At 34.6% G+C, this 17619-nt stretch overlaps 2 protein-coding genes across 2 annotated transcripts; one reads left to right on the forward strand and one right to left on the reverse strand.

Annotated features, from left to right (window-relative positions):
- LOC123681761 (transcription elongation factor SPT6) lies at window positions 1–9287 on the forward strand. The gene is made up of 8 exons (XM_045620042.1): window positions 1–226; window positions 374–440; window positions 537–733; window positions 862–966; window positions 2336–2511; window positions 2911–6941; window positions 7774–7913; window positions 8254–9287. The coding sequence occupies exons 1-8, from the start codon at window positions 185–187 to the stop codon at window positions 8797–8799; spliced, it is 5304 nt and encodes a 1767-aa protein (XP_045475998.1). The 5' UTR covers window positions 1–184; the 3' UTR covers window positions 8800–9287.
- Window positions 9288–10063: 776 nt separating this feature from the next.
- Window positions 10064–13406, reverse strand: LOC123681763 (calpain-7-like). Its single transcript, XM_045620043.1, has 8 exons — window positions 12827–13406; window positions 12057–12772; window positions 11758–11982; window positions 11349–11590; window positions 11080–11291; window positions 10792–11000; window positions 10447–10682; window positions 10064–10392 (listed from the first exon to the last, which is right to left on the reverse strand). Exons 1-8 carry the CDS (start codon window positions 13275–13277, stop codon window positions 10251–10253), a joined length of 2433 nt encoding a protein of 810 aa, XP_045475999.1. The 5' UTR covers window positions 13278–13406; the 3' UTR covers window positions 10064–10250.
- Between the last annotated feature and the right edge of the window lie 4213 nt (window positions 13407–17619).

The raw sequence follows: 17619 nt of genomic DNA on the forward strand, positions 1-17619 counted from the left end.
ATTCTATGCTATCGATTGTCGAATGTGACGTTGTGTCATTGAGCTTGATTGGGAACAACAATATTTTTGAATTAAACTATTTTATAATAAAATAGGAGAATTAAGTAAAGCTAAGAAAGAATATATTATTTCGCTTCAACAGAATCAATTTATATTATTTTAAAATATATTTTAAGCTTCGAATATGTCTGCATTTATTGATTCAGAAGCTGAAGAAAGCAGTGAGGTAAGATAGCATTTCGTAGTTTCCACTTACGATCTTTAATATTGACCTCTTAAAAAAATATTATATTGTCAAAATATCTGATTTATCAGGTATTTACTCTTGATATAGTCTCCAACAAGTATTTTCCAACTTTAATTTTTTCTACAGGAGGAGGTAGAGTCCCCAGATAAAAAACGTCCAAAAAAAATGGAAGATAGTTCTGAAGAAGAGGAAGGTAAATTTCCTTTCAATATATGTATTTCATTTTACCTATAATTCAGATGATTTTTTTGTAGTATGATCTTAATTATTCACTTATTTTTTATTTTAGATGATGAAGATAAAATAAGGGAAGAACTACGAGACCTTATTGATGATGGTCCTGTTGAAGAAAGTGATGGTGAAGATTCAGATGCTTCTCATGGTACAAAAAGAAAAAAATCAGATGATGAAGAATTAGATGATCGACTTGAAGATGATGATTTTGACCTCATTGAAGAAAATTTAGGTGTTAAAGTTGACCGAAGGGTAAGATCACTTTGTATTTATTGATGTTTTTATTTCTAGTCTTCTGTTGACCTCTCTGTTTGTGTGAGTTAGGAAAACTGGCTGACTTCTGCTTATAATCATCATCAAAAATATATATTTTTTTGTAGAAATTCAAACGTCTGAAAAGAATTGAAGATGAGGGTAGTGAAGAAGAGGATAAAGATGAAGGTCAAGAAAGGGAAGCAATTGCCATGGATTTGTTCTCAGATGATGTAAGTAAATATCGTTTTGATGCTTTTTTGAATATTCGTTCTCTGAACCCATGGCTCTATTATTATGTCCTCACAATATCTGTATGTTTTGTATTTGAGCCGAAAATGATCTCAACTGATAACAAAACAATCCCAAATTTGATTCTTTTTGTATATAGGATAACTGTAAAACAGCTAGAGTCAGAATCGTTAAATTTATGAATAAGTAGAATAACCATTTAAAGCCTCTTGTAGAATTTTGTATTCATAGAATAACTAGGACCATATAAAATTAAAGCAGAATAGTTTAAAAAATTATCTAATAATTCCCTAATCAAACATCTGACCCTAGTTAAGATTTATGCAAAATTTGGTGTTGAACATATCATCAGAATTATTAAAAGAGAAAATTCAAGCATACTATTGAAAATTAATTGAGAGCAAAGCGCTAAGGTGAAGCAGGAGCTTTTCAGCACTCGTTCATTCATACGCTAATTTCACCTTTGGAGACCAGAGAGAGAGAGAGAAAACTGTTTATAGGTATATACAATAGAAAGAATAATTATGTCAGGTTCGGTGATGATTTGCTTTACACGTGTTCTCCATTCAAGTCAAGTGTCAAATTAAATGTTAAAAGTTACAGTCTTAGTTTTTTCGTTGTTGAGGGATAATTTGTTTGAGTTTAACCAAATGTTGCTTACTAATATCCTTAGATCTAGCACATGAGTTGTTCATATTGTGTTTTTTTGTAGCTAGGGTATATGACCTGCATATAAAACAATGTGACATTCGATAATCTTTGGGAGATCATTAATATAAATAATAAATAGAAGAGGCTCAGTATAGACCCCTGGGGGATACCATGAGTGATAGTTGACATGGAACTATTTTCTTAGTTGAATGCCTTAGAAATGTCTCAAAATTGAAGTTCCTTTGTTTCACATCCATTTAAACCATCTAATATATAAAAAAATTTATATATTTACATCTATATACGGTTCTGAGTGCAATTTGCGCATTAATGACGAGCGCTCAAAAGCTCCTGACTTCATGTAAGTTCTTTTCTCATTTTTTTTGTCCAATTATTTTCTCAGCCCAATGAAATAATATTTTTTGGTTCATTGCTTAGGAAAGGGATTCTGCATCGATCAAGGTAAAACATGGTTTCCTTTATAATGCATCTACTTCTACTTCCAAGGAATCTCAAGAATCAGCATGAACTAAACTCTTTTCAACATTATTGTCTTATGTTTAAATCATTGTTTCAGATGAAAATTATTGCATGTCTAACTTTTATCTATTGAACTCACTCATTTCTAATGGATAATATGAATTTAGGGATAAACTGAATATATATCGGAACTCTACTAAGGGTCGGCATTATTTTTAGGACGATGAGAAAAGATCTGAGCGAAGCCAGCGGCAAGTTCCTGATACGGAACAATATGGAGACGAGGAAGAAGAAGGTGGATATTCTGATGATGATGATGATGGTTTCATAGTTGATGATGATGGACGTCCTATTGGTGACAAAAAGAAGAAGAAAAAACCAATTTTCACTGATGCGTAAGTACTGTGGTTCATTTTTATGTTTCTCGGTAATTTCATCCTTGTTTCTATGAGAAGCCCTGTGTTACTATATTCTTATTTTGGTTCACTCCAAAAAAGTGTATTCTCCAAGTTAAATCTCGAAAATTAGTGGTTTTATAGTAATTTTTTACAATTTGTTGCTCCAATTTTTATTTTTTCACACTCGTAGTTCCTTTTACGGTATTACTACCTCGAGACATAAATATCTAGAGTTTTTCAGTAAATATTATTCAATGATTGTTTGGTTTTATGTTTATCTATCAATAATTCCACCAACTTGGTACAAAAATCTAAATTATAAAAATTTTCAAGACAATATTTGTTTTTATTGGAGAACAAATCATTTGGGATTTCTATAACCATAAAATTTTTCAGTGCTCTACAAGAGGCTCAAGAAACTTTTGGTGTCGATTTTGACTATGATGAATTTTCCAAATACGATCAAGAGGAATACGATGAAGATGAAGAGGACGAAGAAGAGGAAGACGAGTATGAAGAAGATGGGGAAAAGAGGAGAAAAACAAAAACTACCCGGAAGAAGACCACTAAAAAATCTATCTTTGAGGTTTATGAACCCAGTGAACTCAAAAGAGGATTTTTCACTGACATGGATAACCAGATACGTAACACCGATATACCTGAGAGAATGCAGTTACGTGAGGTCCCAATTACAGCTGTTCCGGAAGATTCTAAAGAACTCGACGAAGAAGCGGAATGGATATACAAACAGGCATTCTTAAAACCTACCATCTCTATCATGGATGCCAACTTAACGGCTGAAGCGAGAGAAAGACAAAAGAAAGGACCACAAACAATAGCTAAAATCAAGAAAGCTTTGGACTTCATGAGAAACCAACAACTGGAGGTCCCTTTCATTGCTTTCTATCGTAAGGAGTATGTGCAGCCTGAACTAAATATCAATGACTTGTGGAAAGTTTACAAGTATGATGGTAAGTGGTGTCAACTGAAGAGCCGTAAAGAAAATCTTACTCTTCTATTCGAAAAAATGCGTTCTTACCAACTGGACCTTATAATGAAAGATCCTGATGCACCCATACCGGACAATGTTAGAGTAATGAAGGACTCCGATTTTGAAAGACTGAAAAGTATACAAACGCCTGAGGAACTCCAGGATGTTTACAACCACTTCTCGTTGTACTACGCCAACGATATTCCGGTCATGCAGGCTGCTTGGAGAGCTAAAGAGAGACAGAGGAAGAAGGAAGAGAAGAAACAGGCCAGGCTCAAGGCCATCGCTGAAAGCGAAGAAGGCAGTGAACTACCGCCAGAAGTTGAAGACGATGAGGAGGATGAGCCTGAACCTGAAACTCTCAAAGCTGCCAACAGGAATGGGTCTTATACTCTATGCTCAAAAGCCGGTTTAGATGGATTGGCAAAACGATTTGGTTTGACGCCGGAACATTTTGCTGAGAATTTGCGAGATAATTATCAGCGACACGAGGTAGATCAAGAAGCCATAGAACCCAGTGACTTAGCCGCAGAATACATCTGCCCCTCATTTTCTACGGTGGAAGAAGTGCTACAAGCTGCTAAATTCATGGTGACTCGTCAACTAGGCAGAGAACCCTTAGTGAGAAAATGTGTACGGGAAGTTTTCTTCGAAAGAGCCAAAATATGCGTACAACCGACGAAGAAAGGCCTCAAAATGATCGACGAAACCCACAATTGCTACAGTATGAAGTACGTGAAAGATAAACCGGTAAGAGATCTAACCGGCGATCAGTTCTTGAAACTCTGTCTTGCCGAAGAAGAAAACCTCCTCACCATAACGATCAACGAAAATTTCGAGGGTAACACCACCAATTCCTTCATAGACGAGGTCAAACAGCTGTACCTCAAGGATGAATTCAGTAAGAACGTCCAGGATTGGAACGACTTGAGATCCGAATGCGTGGAGCACGCTTTGAAGAAATGCGTTCTTCCCGATCTCAGAAACGAACTGAAGAGAGCTTTATTGGCCGAGGCGAAGGAATTCGTTTTGAAGGCTTGCTGTAGGAAGTTGTACAATTGGATCAAGATTGCTCCGTACACCGTCAGTTTCCCCGACGAGGACGAAGATGAATGGGATACTTCCAGAGGTGTTAGGGTTATGAGTGTTGCTTACGTTCCTGACTATTCCCAAGCTGCTTTTGCCTGTATCGCAGCCACTGACGGTGACATAACAGAATATTTGAGACTGCCGCATTTGACGAAGAGAAAGAACAGTTGGAGGGTCGAAGAGAAGTTGATGAAAGAAAGCGACTTGACAGCGATTAGAAACTTCATAATGACCAAGAAGCCACACGTCGTTTGTATCGGTGGCGAATCGAGGGAGGCGCTAATGATTGCAGATGACATCAAAGCGGTCATTGCCGATTTGGTGGAAAACGAACAGTTTCCCACCATCAAGGTGGAGATAATCGACAATCAACTGGCCAAAATATATGCCAATTCCAATAAGGGCGTAAATGATTTCAGAGACTACCCCGAACTACTACGACAAGCGATATCTTTGGCAAGACAAATGCAGGATCCCCTAGTTGAGTATTCCCAGTTGTGTAACGGAGATGAAGAAATTTTGAGTTTGAGGTTGCATTCTCTACAAGATCAGATCGATAAAGACGTTCTCTTGGAAGCCATCAACCTGGAGTTCGTCAATAGAACTAATGAAGTGGGAGTTAACGTCAATATAGCGGTCCAATATGCCCATAAGAGCAATCTTCTTCAGTTCATATGCGGTCTTGGCGCTCGTAAAGGTGCTGCCCTCTTGAGAATACTCAAACAGACCAACCAGCGTCTGGAAAATAGGACTCAGCTTGTCACGGCATGTCACATGGGTCCTAAAGTTTTCATCAATTGCTCCGGTTTCATAAAAATCGATACCAACAGCTTAGGGGACAGTACGGAGGCCTATGTGGAAATTTTGGATGGAAGTCGAGTTCACCCTGAAACCTACGAGTGGGCGAGAAAGATGGCTGTTGATGCTTTGGAATACGATGACGACGAAGGAACCAACCCCGCAGGAGCTTTAGAAGAGATCCTGGAAGCTCCCGAAAGACTGAAAGATCTCGATTTGGATGCGTTCGCCGAAGAGTTGGAAAGACAGGGATTCGGTAACAAGAGCATCACCCTGTATGATATCAGGGCCGAATTGAACTGTAGATATAAAGACCTAAGAACACCGTTCAGATCGGCGAATGCCGAAGAACTTTTCGATATTCTAACCAAAGAAACCCCAGAGACTTTCTACATCGGTAAAATGGTCACGGCCAAAGTTATTGGAATAGCCAGAAGGAAGCCCAAAGGCGAACAGTTAGATCAGGCGAATCCTGTAAGAAATGACGACACGGGCTTATGGCAGTGTCCCTTCTGTCTGAAGAACGATTTTCCCGAACTGTCCGACGTATGGAACCATTTCGACGCGGGTTCCTGTCCTGGTCAGGCCACGGGTATCAAGCTTGCTTTGGATAACGGAATATCCGGATACATTTATATCAAAAATATCAGTGATAAACAGGTAGCTAACCCAGAAGACCGAGTGAAAATTGGTCAGTTGATACATTGTAGAATTATGAAAATCGATGTCGAAAGGTATAGTGTTGATTGTACCTCAAAGTCTAGCGATTTACTCGATAAAAACCATGAATGGAGACCACCCAGAGACCCTTACTACGATCAAGACAAGGAAAATAGCGACTTGAAGGCCGAAACCGAGTCCAAAGCTAACAAACAGAGACAAACCTACATCAAGAGAGTTATAGTCCACCCGTCTTTCCACAACATTTCCTTTATGGAAGCTGAAAAATGCATGGCCAACATGGATCAAGGAGAGGTCATCGTTCGTCCATCCAGTAAAGGTGCCGATCATCTAACCATTACTTGGAAAGTGACGGATGGTATTTACCAACACATAGATATAAAGGAAGAAGGCAAAACCAACGCTTTCACCTTGGGAAAAACGCTTATAATCGGTGGTGAAGAGTTCGAAGACTTGGATGAAATAATAGCGAGGCATATTACTCCAATGGCCTCTTATGCAAGAGATCTGCTCTACTTCAAGTACTACAAAGACATGAATGGCGGTCAGAAAGATAAAGCAGAGGAATTCATCAAGGATGAGAGAAAGAAGAACCCCTCCAAAATTCATTACGTAATAAGCGCTTCCAAGACCTGTCCTGGAAAATTCCTGCTTTCCTACATGCCCCGTAATAAATGCAGGCACGAATTCATCTCGGTCACCCCAGACGGTTTCAAGTTCAGACAGCAAATGTTCGACAACATACCTGCTTTGTTCAAGTGGTTCAAAGAGCATTTCAGGGACCCGATACCTGGAGGAGCCACTCCTGGCACTCCTAGAGGTTCAGCTCGCTCCTACAGTGCAGGCGGTGCTACGCCAAGCTTCAACAGTAAGTGCTATTTTCATTTTAGAGCGCGTTTCTTTGTTATAATTTTTTTTATAAGTCTATTAGCTCAAGATGCATATTCTATAGGCTAATTAAAAAATTATGTATAAATGACTTAAATACACTCCATTTAGAGTGAGGATCTGCAGGGTTTTTCAAGATGTTCCATTGAATGGTATGCCATTAACGATGGAAAACGATATCAGCCAACTCCCAACAGCTCAAATTTTTCCATCAGTTTCACTATTGCAAAATTTTCATCATCTTTGTAGTGAAGTTCAATGCGTTGTAGCGTAAATCACCATTTATAGTAATGGCGTAGTCTTCACTTGTCAAATGTCAAAAGATGACAGGTTCAAAAGTGACAGCTGTCCAGACAGTAGGCTATTCAATATGAAACCTCTCATTGGCAAACCCTGTCTTTTGCCGTTTTTTAATTTTTTTTTTCAAATTTTTACTTGAGTAGGTATAAGTCTTCTTGTCAACTGGTGTGTGACTATGTTGCCATTTTGATCTATCTCTCATTTTCTCAACTAACAGCAGTCTGATCACATTGGAATATTGAAGCAATTATTTGCAGTGTCGAAATGAAATTATTTGTTGTCTGAGCATGTACAGATTACACTTTTAGGTTAATGTTTTTATTTATTCACTCCAGTGCGCTTTCTAGTCAGTTCGGTTCAGTATTAGAGTGGTGCTACTTGTTGCAATAACATATATAATATACAACGCGGTTTTTTTAAATATTGTATATGGGGGAATTGAAATCTTCGAATACTGTGTTGGATTTAATACCTGTAGAGATATTCCAATATGCATTATGTTCGTTTTCCAGATATGAGTTCCGAAGCGATACAGAGAGTAGCCCAAAACCTGCCAAGTCACATGATGCAAACTTTATCAGCTGTTGCGAGTCAAACCCCACATTATCCTCATACTCCTGGGGGAGCTTATGGTGCCAATTATATCAATACGGTAAGTTGTTATTTTATTTATTCATTTAAAAATTTAGAAAAGAATACTGAGAATAAGCTATTTGAAGGGTTCAAAATACTTTCCTATCACGTTAGAAACATAATTGAAAACTTGAGGCATTTAAAACAACAATGAGTTCTAACCTCAAACAGATTACTCTAGTTATGTTGATTTGGAATCAGTTTTGGTGGATTCTTTGAATTTTACCTTTTGATTACCATATTCTTGAAAAATATCTAGACAAATTAAGAATATTCGCATTTTTGTGATCAATCTACTTTCTTAACAGATGGTATCTAAACAAGTTTTCCAATTATATTCTATTTTGATTTTTTTTCAGCCATACACTCCAAGTGGTCAAACACCGTTCATGACCCCATATGGCACGCCTCATACTCAACAGACTCCACGCTACGGTCAGCAAACTCCCAGTCAACCTCATATGAACGGACCATTCCTACATCCAGGCTCTATAACACCAGCCCAACGTACGCCACTGTACAGGGCTCCAGGGAGCCAACCCATACCATCACCAGTTAGTCCACAGGAATCTCCTTCGAACCATTCCACTAGGTCCTCATCAAGCTACAATCCTTACGCGATGAACACACATAGAAATGAAGCTCAAGACTGGAAGAGTGCAGCAGCTGCATGGGCTGCTAGATCGGCGGGAAGGAATGCATCTTCAGGAACGCCAAGGTCAGATATAAGTCGTAGTACACCTAGATCCGTGGGCAACACAAAATCGCCAAGGTTTGAGGATCTGAGAGATAGGAGAAGCATAGGAAAAAGTCCTAGGTCGGTCAGATCTACTCCAAGGACAAACACTTCCCCGCATTCCATGTCTTTAGGTGACGCAACGCCTCTGTACGATGAAAATATATAGAATTTTTTTTTTACATACTTGTAGATAGTGTTAATGTTAAGTTAGTTTTTATTTTAAATCGAACTAAGTAGTCAATCGAAGTTCCAACAAAAAAACACAAAAAGTATAACAACAAAAAAATTATATTTATTTATAATTGACCTCATGTGATTTTTTTAAATTTTGTCTGTCAAATAATTTGTCAGCCTTTCTTTTTTTTTAACGTTGTTGCCAATCAACTCCTCTTCGACATTTGTACATAGATTTATATATAATGAAATTGTAGTAAGATAATTATTATCCTAAATAAAAAAAAATTATTTCATTTTTATTGTTATTGATCATTTTTGAATGATTAGTGGTATATTTTTTGATTTTGGACTTGTATTTTAAAAAAAATGACTTTATACAAGAGACTGTTCAAATAATAAGCTGAATTAACATTCAGCGGAATAACTCGATATTTTACCTGAATTTGATGAACAGAAAAAAATAAAACATGATAATCATTTCCTTCTTTTATTTAATATGGAAACCTTCTCTTTTGGAATATAGAGTAGTCTCCTAAAAACAATATGAGAACCCTTAAATTCACTTTTTTATTTTGATATTTCTCATAAATATTGCCATTTTTTTCTAAATTACATCAAAAAAAATTAAATGAATCACCATTCTTTTAAATTCAAAATATGGTAATCACAACACCACTTCAGCTCAAATCTTTCTGTTGAATGAATATAACCAAATGCCACACTTGTGATTTAGAAAAATTTCCTACAAGTATTTTCATCTAGAACATCACCATATACTATAGGGTATGGTCCATATATCGCCAAGAATTTCAGAGCAGTTATTAGTGGTTGTCAATGTTTCAGGTAACTTGCTTCGAGCCGCTTGACACTTGTCAGCTAAATTTTTCTTTGACAGAATTTTGGAGGTTATAAATGGTTGATCTCTTTTAATTTGTAAACAACTGAAAGTTCTTAATGGCTCTGAAGGGTATTTGTTTCATAATTAAAATAATTAATCTTTTGAGCGTTAGATGTCATGGAAAATGTTCATAAACAATTATCTGAAAATTAAAATGACAACTGCTAAGCCGAGTGGGCGTGGTTACCAAACCTAACCAGAATAAAAGTACGGTTGAACCACCAGCCTACTAACCATAGGAACCAAGGTGATATACGGACAATAGCCATACTAATGAACCAAAAGAGGAATTTCATTCTGATTATTCTAGATTTGCGAGTATATTCAAATTCGAAAGAATAAATATAAAAACATGTTAATTGTATAAAAATTTATTTCAATAACAGCAAATAAAATATTCGATTAAAAGCAATATTACAAATAACTTCAATACAATTCATGAAAATTTATATCTATTCAGTGATCACAGGCAGTAGAGTGGTTAAAAATTGGTGTTAAAAACTTCGATGCTTCCATTTAATTCAATATTCTAAATCGACAGTTTAAAGCGGTACTAAATCGATAGAACATGTACTTTTCACCGACAAGATGAAAGGCCCTTCTTGATTTGGTAAAAATGTGGACGGTACTAAAATGAGAACACCAGCTGGTATATTATCCAACTCCATTACAACATAGCCAGATCTGAAAAATATTTGATTATTGTCAAGTTATCAGCGATAATTTTCTAAAACTCACCTATAAGCTCCTGATGATTTGGATTTAAAAGGTGCAGTAAAACTATCATGGTCGTCTATTTTGTTGATTGTTACGTCAAATCCAATTTGGTACTGTTTGGGCCCTTTTAGCTCCACCAAAATCTTATTATCATTTGTTGGCGAACCAAGTGTGAGTCTGTATTTTGGATTGTTCTTGTAAGTTATAGGATGATTAGGGCAGCCACCTGCAGAAAATCCTTTCCATTCTCCAGTTAACTATATTAAAAAAAATTGTATTAAAGTTGTGGGTATTAAAGTTATACACTAAATTAACCACATATTTAGAAAATAATATAATAAATTATGAAAAAGTAAGTGACTTTACCTGTTTTTCATATTTATAATGGTCTTCGATTTTGGTTAAAGTGAAAGGGCAAGTCGAATACGCTCTCAGTGTGTAGTAAATTGTTTGAGATTTTTCATACTGTGATATCACAATGGTGTACCTTCTTGGACTTGTTGATTGCAATATTAATTTACAGAGGTAATGAGGACTGTTTATTTTGACTCCATCGATGTATGGTGGTGGATCATCTGGAAGTTGATAACTTTTGATTAAATGGAGTGATTTTTTTCCAATAAATCATACTACATGAAATATCAATCCACTTACAAGGATAATAGACTTTTTTGCCATTGGTCTGATAAACAAACACAGTGATATATTCTTTATTTTCTCTGAAGTCATCGATATCAGTGATATGCCTAGTTAATAATATCCAAACGGCAGCCGAAGAGGAAGTTGAGCTGACTTCTATTGAAAATTGTGGGTTTGAACTAACCGAATACAAATCTTTAGCTGGACCGAGCCCAGCATTCCATGAACTGAAAACCGAACAATATAATTTTTCCAATAAATATTCAACCTAATTTCTGACTTACGAGTGAATACAATAAGTATACTTGAATAACTCCGGATTCCAATTCATATAAAATACATCAAAAAAGGCACATAAACTATCATAATCAATCCAAAACACCCCGTTATCAAATTGTGCTGCACAACTTGGATCATAATGCAAAAGATTTTGTAATTCTGGAGTCCAATGCACAGTGTCTAATTCAGAATAATTCCCCCTCCATCTCAAGTGCGACCATGGGTTTTTGAGTTTCAACAACCTAACCTAAAAATAACTCCAGTTCTGTAATTGACCTTGAAACAAGAATCAAAAAGGTATAGTGTAATAATGCCTAAAATATTGAGTCCAGAAATAGACATGAAAAATGCGTAATAAGAATAGAGTAATAAAGGGTTCGTATTTATATCATTATCACTTTAAAGAGTACTTACCCCATTAACTGTTCTAACATCCATTACAGCATAGGCATGAGTAGCTACAAGTCCACTTCTTTCAGCAACATTGTCTGAAAGTTCCCCTGTTGCCACAGTAACTAAAACATCTCCTTTTGCCAATCTTGACTCTAAACTTGTAAAGAGAGCATTTTTGTTGAAATCTTCTGCTTTGAGGGACATTCTCTCAGGTATCCATCCCGTCAGTGCATACAAATCAACATTCTAAAAGGATGAATATAATTTTTATGCAAAGTCAGACTTATTGCCAGTAAAACTTCAGTTTTTTTTGTACTTACACTATTACTTCCAGGAAAATCATAGCCACCCATTACCTTCATGTAAGCCTTTTCCAGAATTGATATCCAAAATTCATTTTTGTTACTGGAGTACGAACAAAGTAGCTGTCCATATTTACTAATAGGAAAATAATCGTCTATTATAACTTTCCTAGCAATACCATTGATATGGAGTTTTACCATATATTTTCCAAATGGATTATATAGCGGCTTTTTATCTTTACTTTGAGGATATATAATTGAAGTGACCAATTTCCTCCCAAATCTTGTCTCATAAGAAGCACTTACAGCCAAACTTGCTATAAATGAACAATCAGAAATAATTGTTTGTTTGATATTCAGATAGTTTGGTGTATTTCCATGTACTATGCATGGTTCTGTACAAATATCAGATGGTCTAATCCATGTGGCAAATTCTCGTTTTTGTTTAGGAGACAATGCAAGGTATCCATCTTTATCTGAAAATGGAATAGAATATTGAAATCTTTCTTTCAAATCTATACTCATAAATGGTACATAATCGTGTTTGTTTATCTTAGAAGTGGTTAACAGCACTTTTTTTTCTTCTTCTGTATATGTTTCATTTCCAGTTACTTGAAGATGGACGGAGGTTCCTCTATGTAGATTTTGCCTGAGATAGTTTGAATTTGTTGGTGTTTGGATAGATTGACGTTCATTCGATATACTTGGTATCAATGGAGATGTTCTTGTTATTCCTGAAAACATTAATGATCTTTACATGATATCACCTGCATATTAATTCTACTCACCTTTCAAATTTTCAGCTCTTTCTAAAGCACTCAAAGCCAGATCTTTCAGATCACTTTGCATTAAAGTAGGGTTCTGAGTAATGTACTCTATAGCTTTCGTGTATAACTCAATAGCATCTTCTCTATCGCCACTTTCATCTTCATCTATAGCTTGTTGAAGTAAAAAGTATCCTCTCTTAATTTTCAATGTATTTTCATCGTCATTTTGAACTAGTGTATTTTTAGGTAATTTCATTTCCTGCAATTCTTCTGCTCTACGTTTATATTCCTCAGATTTTTCCTTCAAAGATGGACTCTTTTCGGGACTGCTAAGCGAGGCTGCTTGGTCCAATAACCTGGTAGCAGTTTCATAAAAATAAATAGCAGGTTCATATTTTTCGCTTTGATCGAATTGCACAGCTTTTCTGGCTGCTTCCACAGCGTTTTGCACTAATTGGGCAGCCGAAGACATTTCAATAATTGTTACTTCCTTGTCATATCAACAATGCGTATCACATATTATAAGGAAATTGAATTCATAAATTAATAGAATGTTTTATAACCTGAGTTTTCCTTTTGTTATGACAGGTTTACAGATTCTGCAGGTTTGCAGAAAGTTTGTTCCCATTGTTGCCAACCTAGTCCTGTAATGATTCGGTAGATGGCAAATTTTCGGTAGAATTCTTAAGAAAAGATCATTTATCAATTATATTAGAAAACTTCCACTGTTTTGTGGTCTAGGATAAGATTTCAAAATGTGGAGTGGCTTAATTTTATATCAGACAATATTGAGTTCAGAAAAAAAACAATAAGATAGGAGTTCCCCATGGCCACCAAGGATTACCTAGTGTTATTAATTATTTTAACATTGAATAATACGAATTCAAAGAATAAATAAAGTCAATAAAGAAACAGAATTGCTTATAAAAATAACGAAGAATATCTATATTAGGGGAGAAGGGAGTACCTTTCAACGGAAGCACCTTTGAACAAGCGCCATCATTTATTTTTCACGAGAATATCTTAAATAATTTAAACTTGGCATCGTTGTTCAAGAAGTGCTAATTATTTCATATACGTATTGAAGGTTAGGTCGTTGAGTGTCAGGATGTCATGCGCGTGGCGCATGCGTTGTTTTATAGTGACAATCTACTGTTAAAATGAACGAGAGTAGTTCAGTGAATTATAAAAAAGGACAGAAGTTTGAAGATATATAGTATATCAGGATTTTAAAGTTTGCAAATACATATATTCAGAAGAACTGGAAAAGTGATTTTTGAAAGGTAATTTGTTTTCCAATCCTTGTTAACAATTTCATTGCTTGGAGCTTTCATTAAAATTCTGTTGGAAGATGCCCACTACTTCTATTGGTCAAAATAAACAGTATCAGTAAAAATACATTGGTTAAAAACAGTTTATTAAACTTTTCACAATACAAACAGTCGAGTAGGTATATCATTAGAATATATCATAAATTTGAAATATACAAAAATAAATACATGAAGCCAATCACATTTCAACAACAATATTATATTAGTTACTCATCTCAAATTTTCATGTAATTTTTTATTTTTGTTACTCAATGTGAAGCTTATATTATATCAATAATAACTTTGACATTTCTGTCAAAGATGTGCTCAAGGTAACTAGATGAGTAAAGTATGAATGTAATAGTCAATATAAGTGAAAAGTGAATGTATCTAATACTTAATTATATTTAATTTGAAGTATATCGAATTATTAGATAGTTTGAGACTTGATATCTACCAACATATAGCCAACATGCTCATTCAGTTATTAATAATGTCCAACGATGAGTAAAAAAATAAAAAAGAAATATAATAACCGAGAGAAAAATTGTGAATAAAATAAAAAAAAATAAGTCATATTGTTTGGTCATTTCAAAACTTAAAAAATGTTATTGTTACACATGGAAATAATAGTATATCACATATGTATACATATTTAACCTTTGACTATCCCTATTCGCTATCTCTAATTTTATTAGAATATCAATTCTCAAATAACCTCAAACAATTATAAACATATTTGTATTCACTTTAAGTTAGTCCAGTTATGAGTATATAGTAAACACCGCACCATATATTCATTGAACATTTACAGTCTGTTTTCAGTTGTCCATTATCTTATATCAATATATTGTATATCATCTAGATAGTATAAAATAGAGAGTATAAAAGGAGGTTAAAATCACGATATAAAATATCATTCCTAGAATATTCCCACCCCAATCGGATATGGTTTGCACAGGTTGGCACCCTTGTTTCATACGTCAAAGGAAGATTAATTCGGTAATTTTTGAGTTTGACAGAACCCAAAAAAAGGCTTCAAAAGGAAGAAAACTCATTTTTCGATGTTATAAACATAGACTGAAGTAAAATTAACACAGACACTTCTTTATCTTCACTACAACCTGTCACAACTATCCACATCTTTGTTAGGTATTCTATTTAGATTGAAATTATGGGTATTCCACGATTTCCAATAGATCCCGGTTCAATTCCTTCGGTCGATAAAGGATATTTCTGATTTGGGAGCAGAATTCTTCCATTACTTAGTTGAGTGTTAAAAATTGTGCTACATTGAAGGTGCGTAGGGACACAGTAACAAAGCCTACTACTACTACTAACTGGCACAAGCTCCGAGCTTCTGACAAGCTCTCTCTGATAAAGAGGGTAATGGGAATATAAGGAAAAAATAAACGAAGGTGTAATGATTTGTTGGGCCAAAAGATCAATTAGATGATAAAGTTTCGCATTTTTCAATGATGGACAAATGAAATAAATAAAATTAGAGGAGAGAACAATATCACACTTGAAATTTGAAATTATGTCCAAACTTTGAAAAATATTTCGAATTGTTGTACATTTCATATGTGGATAGTTTGACCATAGATTGTATTTTTAGTTATTTTTGAAGTTTAATAGGTGAATAACCTCCAACAAATTAATTCCTCAAACATAACAGTCACTAATTATAATAGGTACGTATTTCGATTTATGTTCATTGTTTTAATTTAAACTAAGTATTAAAATTAGCTAATCATTTGCCATCGCAATTCATAGCGCAATTTAAAAATTGATTAGTTAATTTCTAGTTATTTTGTTATTTTGTAATATCTGAATACAAATAATAGTGATTTTTTTTCGTGATAAAATGACTTATTTCAAAGTTGTCCATAAATATAGGCAAAGACGAAAAACTCTTTAGGAAAATTTGTGGATATCTCTTCTTTAGCGAGTAGCTTGGTACAGAATATAAAAATAGATTTGTAATGGTTGAAGATCTGAAAATAACAGATTTTAAATTCAAAATTTTGGTCTCAGTGAGTTTCTCTTGAAGTCTGATATTTCCGGCATGCTTACTAGGATAGGTACCTAAATATTCTTGCAGAATACACACAAAGCTTTTAGGAGATCGATATAATATGCGAAAGATGAAATCAAATGCATAATTTATATTCGATTTTTTTACCAAAAGTCTGGAAAACTGCTGATTCCATTAATTTGTGTTTATAAAAAGAGACATCAGACTTCTGAATCACATTCAAATTGATAAGTATAATGATAATTGGCTATTTTTCTAGAAAAAAAAGTTTGTAATATATATTTATTCAGAATATGCAAATTTTATGCATTTGTGTCAACAATGAAGAATACTTATTGAAAAAATTGTTTCAAGCATTTAATTTTTAGAAAAATAGAATAGTCTGAATAAAGAAAATTAAATTGTTCAGACAAAGTGCTGATTCCAATTATTCGAAACATTTTTGCATTTTTTTCAATCAAAACAATATAATGTAAAACTAAATCTTTGTTCAGTAGCTATACCAGTGGAACGCCAGTTTTCAAAAATAGGGGGACCAAATTTCTTCAAAAGGGATCAAGACTACTTGGTCCATCCGTTTTTCATATATTGTTTTTTTTTGCTAATTTAATATTTCAGGAGGGGGGAGCAAAAATTTAGGAGGGGCTGGGCCCCTCTAACGTCGCCACTGGTACCTAACTATATAAAATATCCATATTCATTGAATAATTATATCTTCACAGCTTAAAATCAACTAAAGCTACTTCGGGACCCTAAATTCCTCTACTGAAACACTAAAAGAGACTTAGTTGAAATTAGTAACTACTTACTTCGGAAAACTTTAGAAATGCATTTTATACAGCTATCAATAACTGGGAAGATTACTTTGAATAACCTAGTCTATGCATATCTCCTAGGATAAAACTCAAAAATCAGGCATCGAAATTTTCAATTTTAGTGCACTTATATGTATATATGATTTTTTCCCTCTTAAATAACTTATTTCTTATCCCCATCTAATCAAAGTATATTGAACACTACTAACAAGCATGAACTCTACTAACTGATTTCAAGTTTTCATAATCCATATTCCATTTCAATTTAGTCCAAGAATTTGCAACATAATAATTTCAGCAGAAATATATGATTACTTGAGTGCTCAACTATTTTGTCTTGATCCAGTTCAATCAATGATCACCTGAGCATTCTTCTAGTTCAAACGTAACAGATCGGTTCATATAATAGTTTATGGACTAATAGCTTTGGGAATGTTTCAAAGACTTCAAATTATCAAACTAAGCTCAAGCTGGAAAATAACTATTTCGTCTGCCTAGTTGCCATTACAACTGTTATCCACTACCTTTTGACAAGCTCAAGCATAAATGAGAAAAATCACTAGTTTCAAGCTCAATACGAAGCCTATGTGCCACTGCTAGGATTTTCTTTGTCAATGCTTTGTTGACGGCCAATCAAGGCATCTAATTCGG

This window comes from Harmonia axyridis, chromosome 6 (assembly GCF_914767665.1).
Source record: "Harmonia axyridis chromosome 6, icHarAxyr1.1, whole genome shotgun sequence".
Lineage (NCBI taxonomy): Eukaryota > Metazoa > Arthropoda > Insecta > Coleoptera > Coccinellidae > Harmonia > Harmonia axyridis.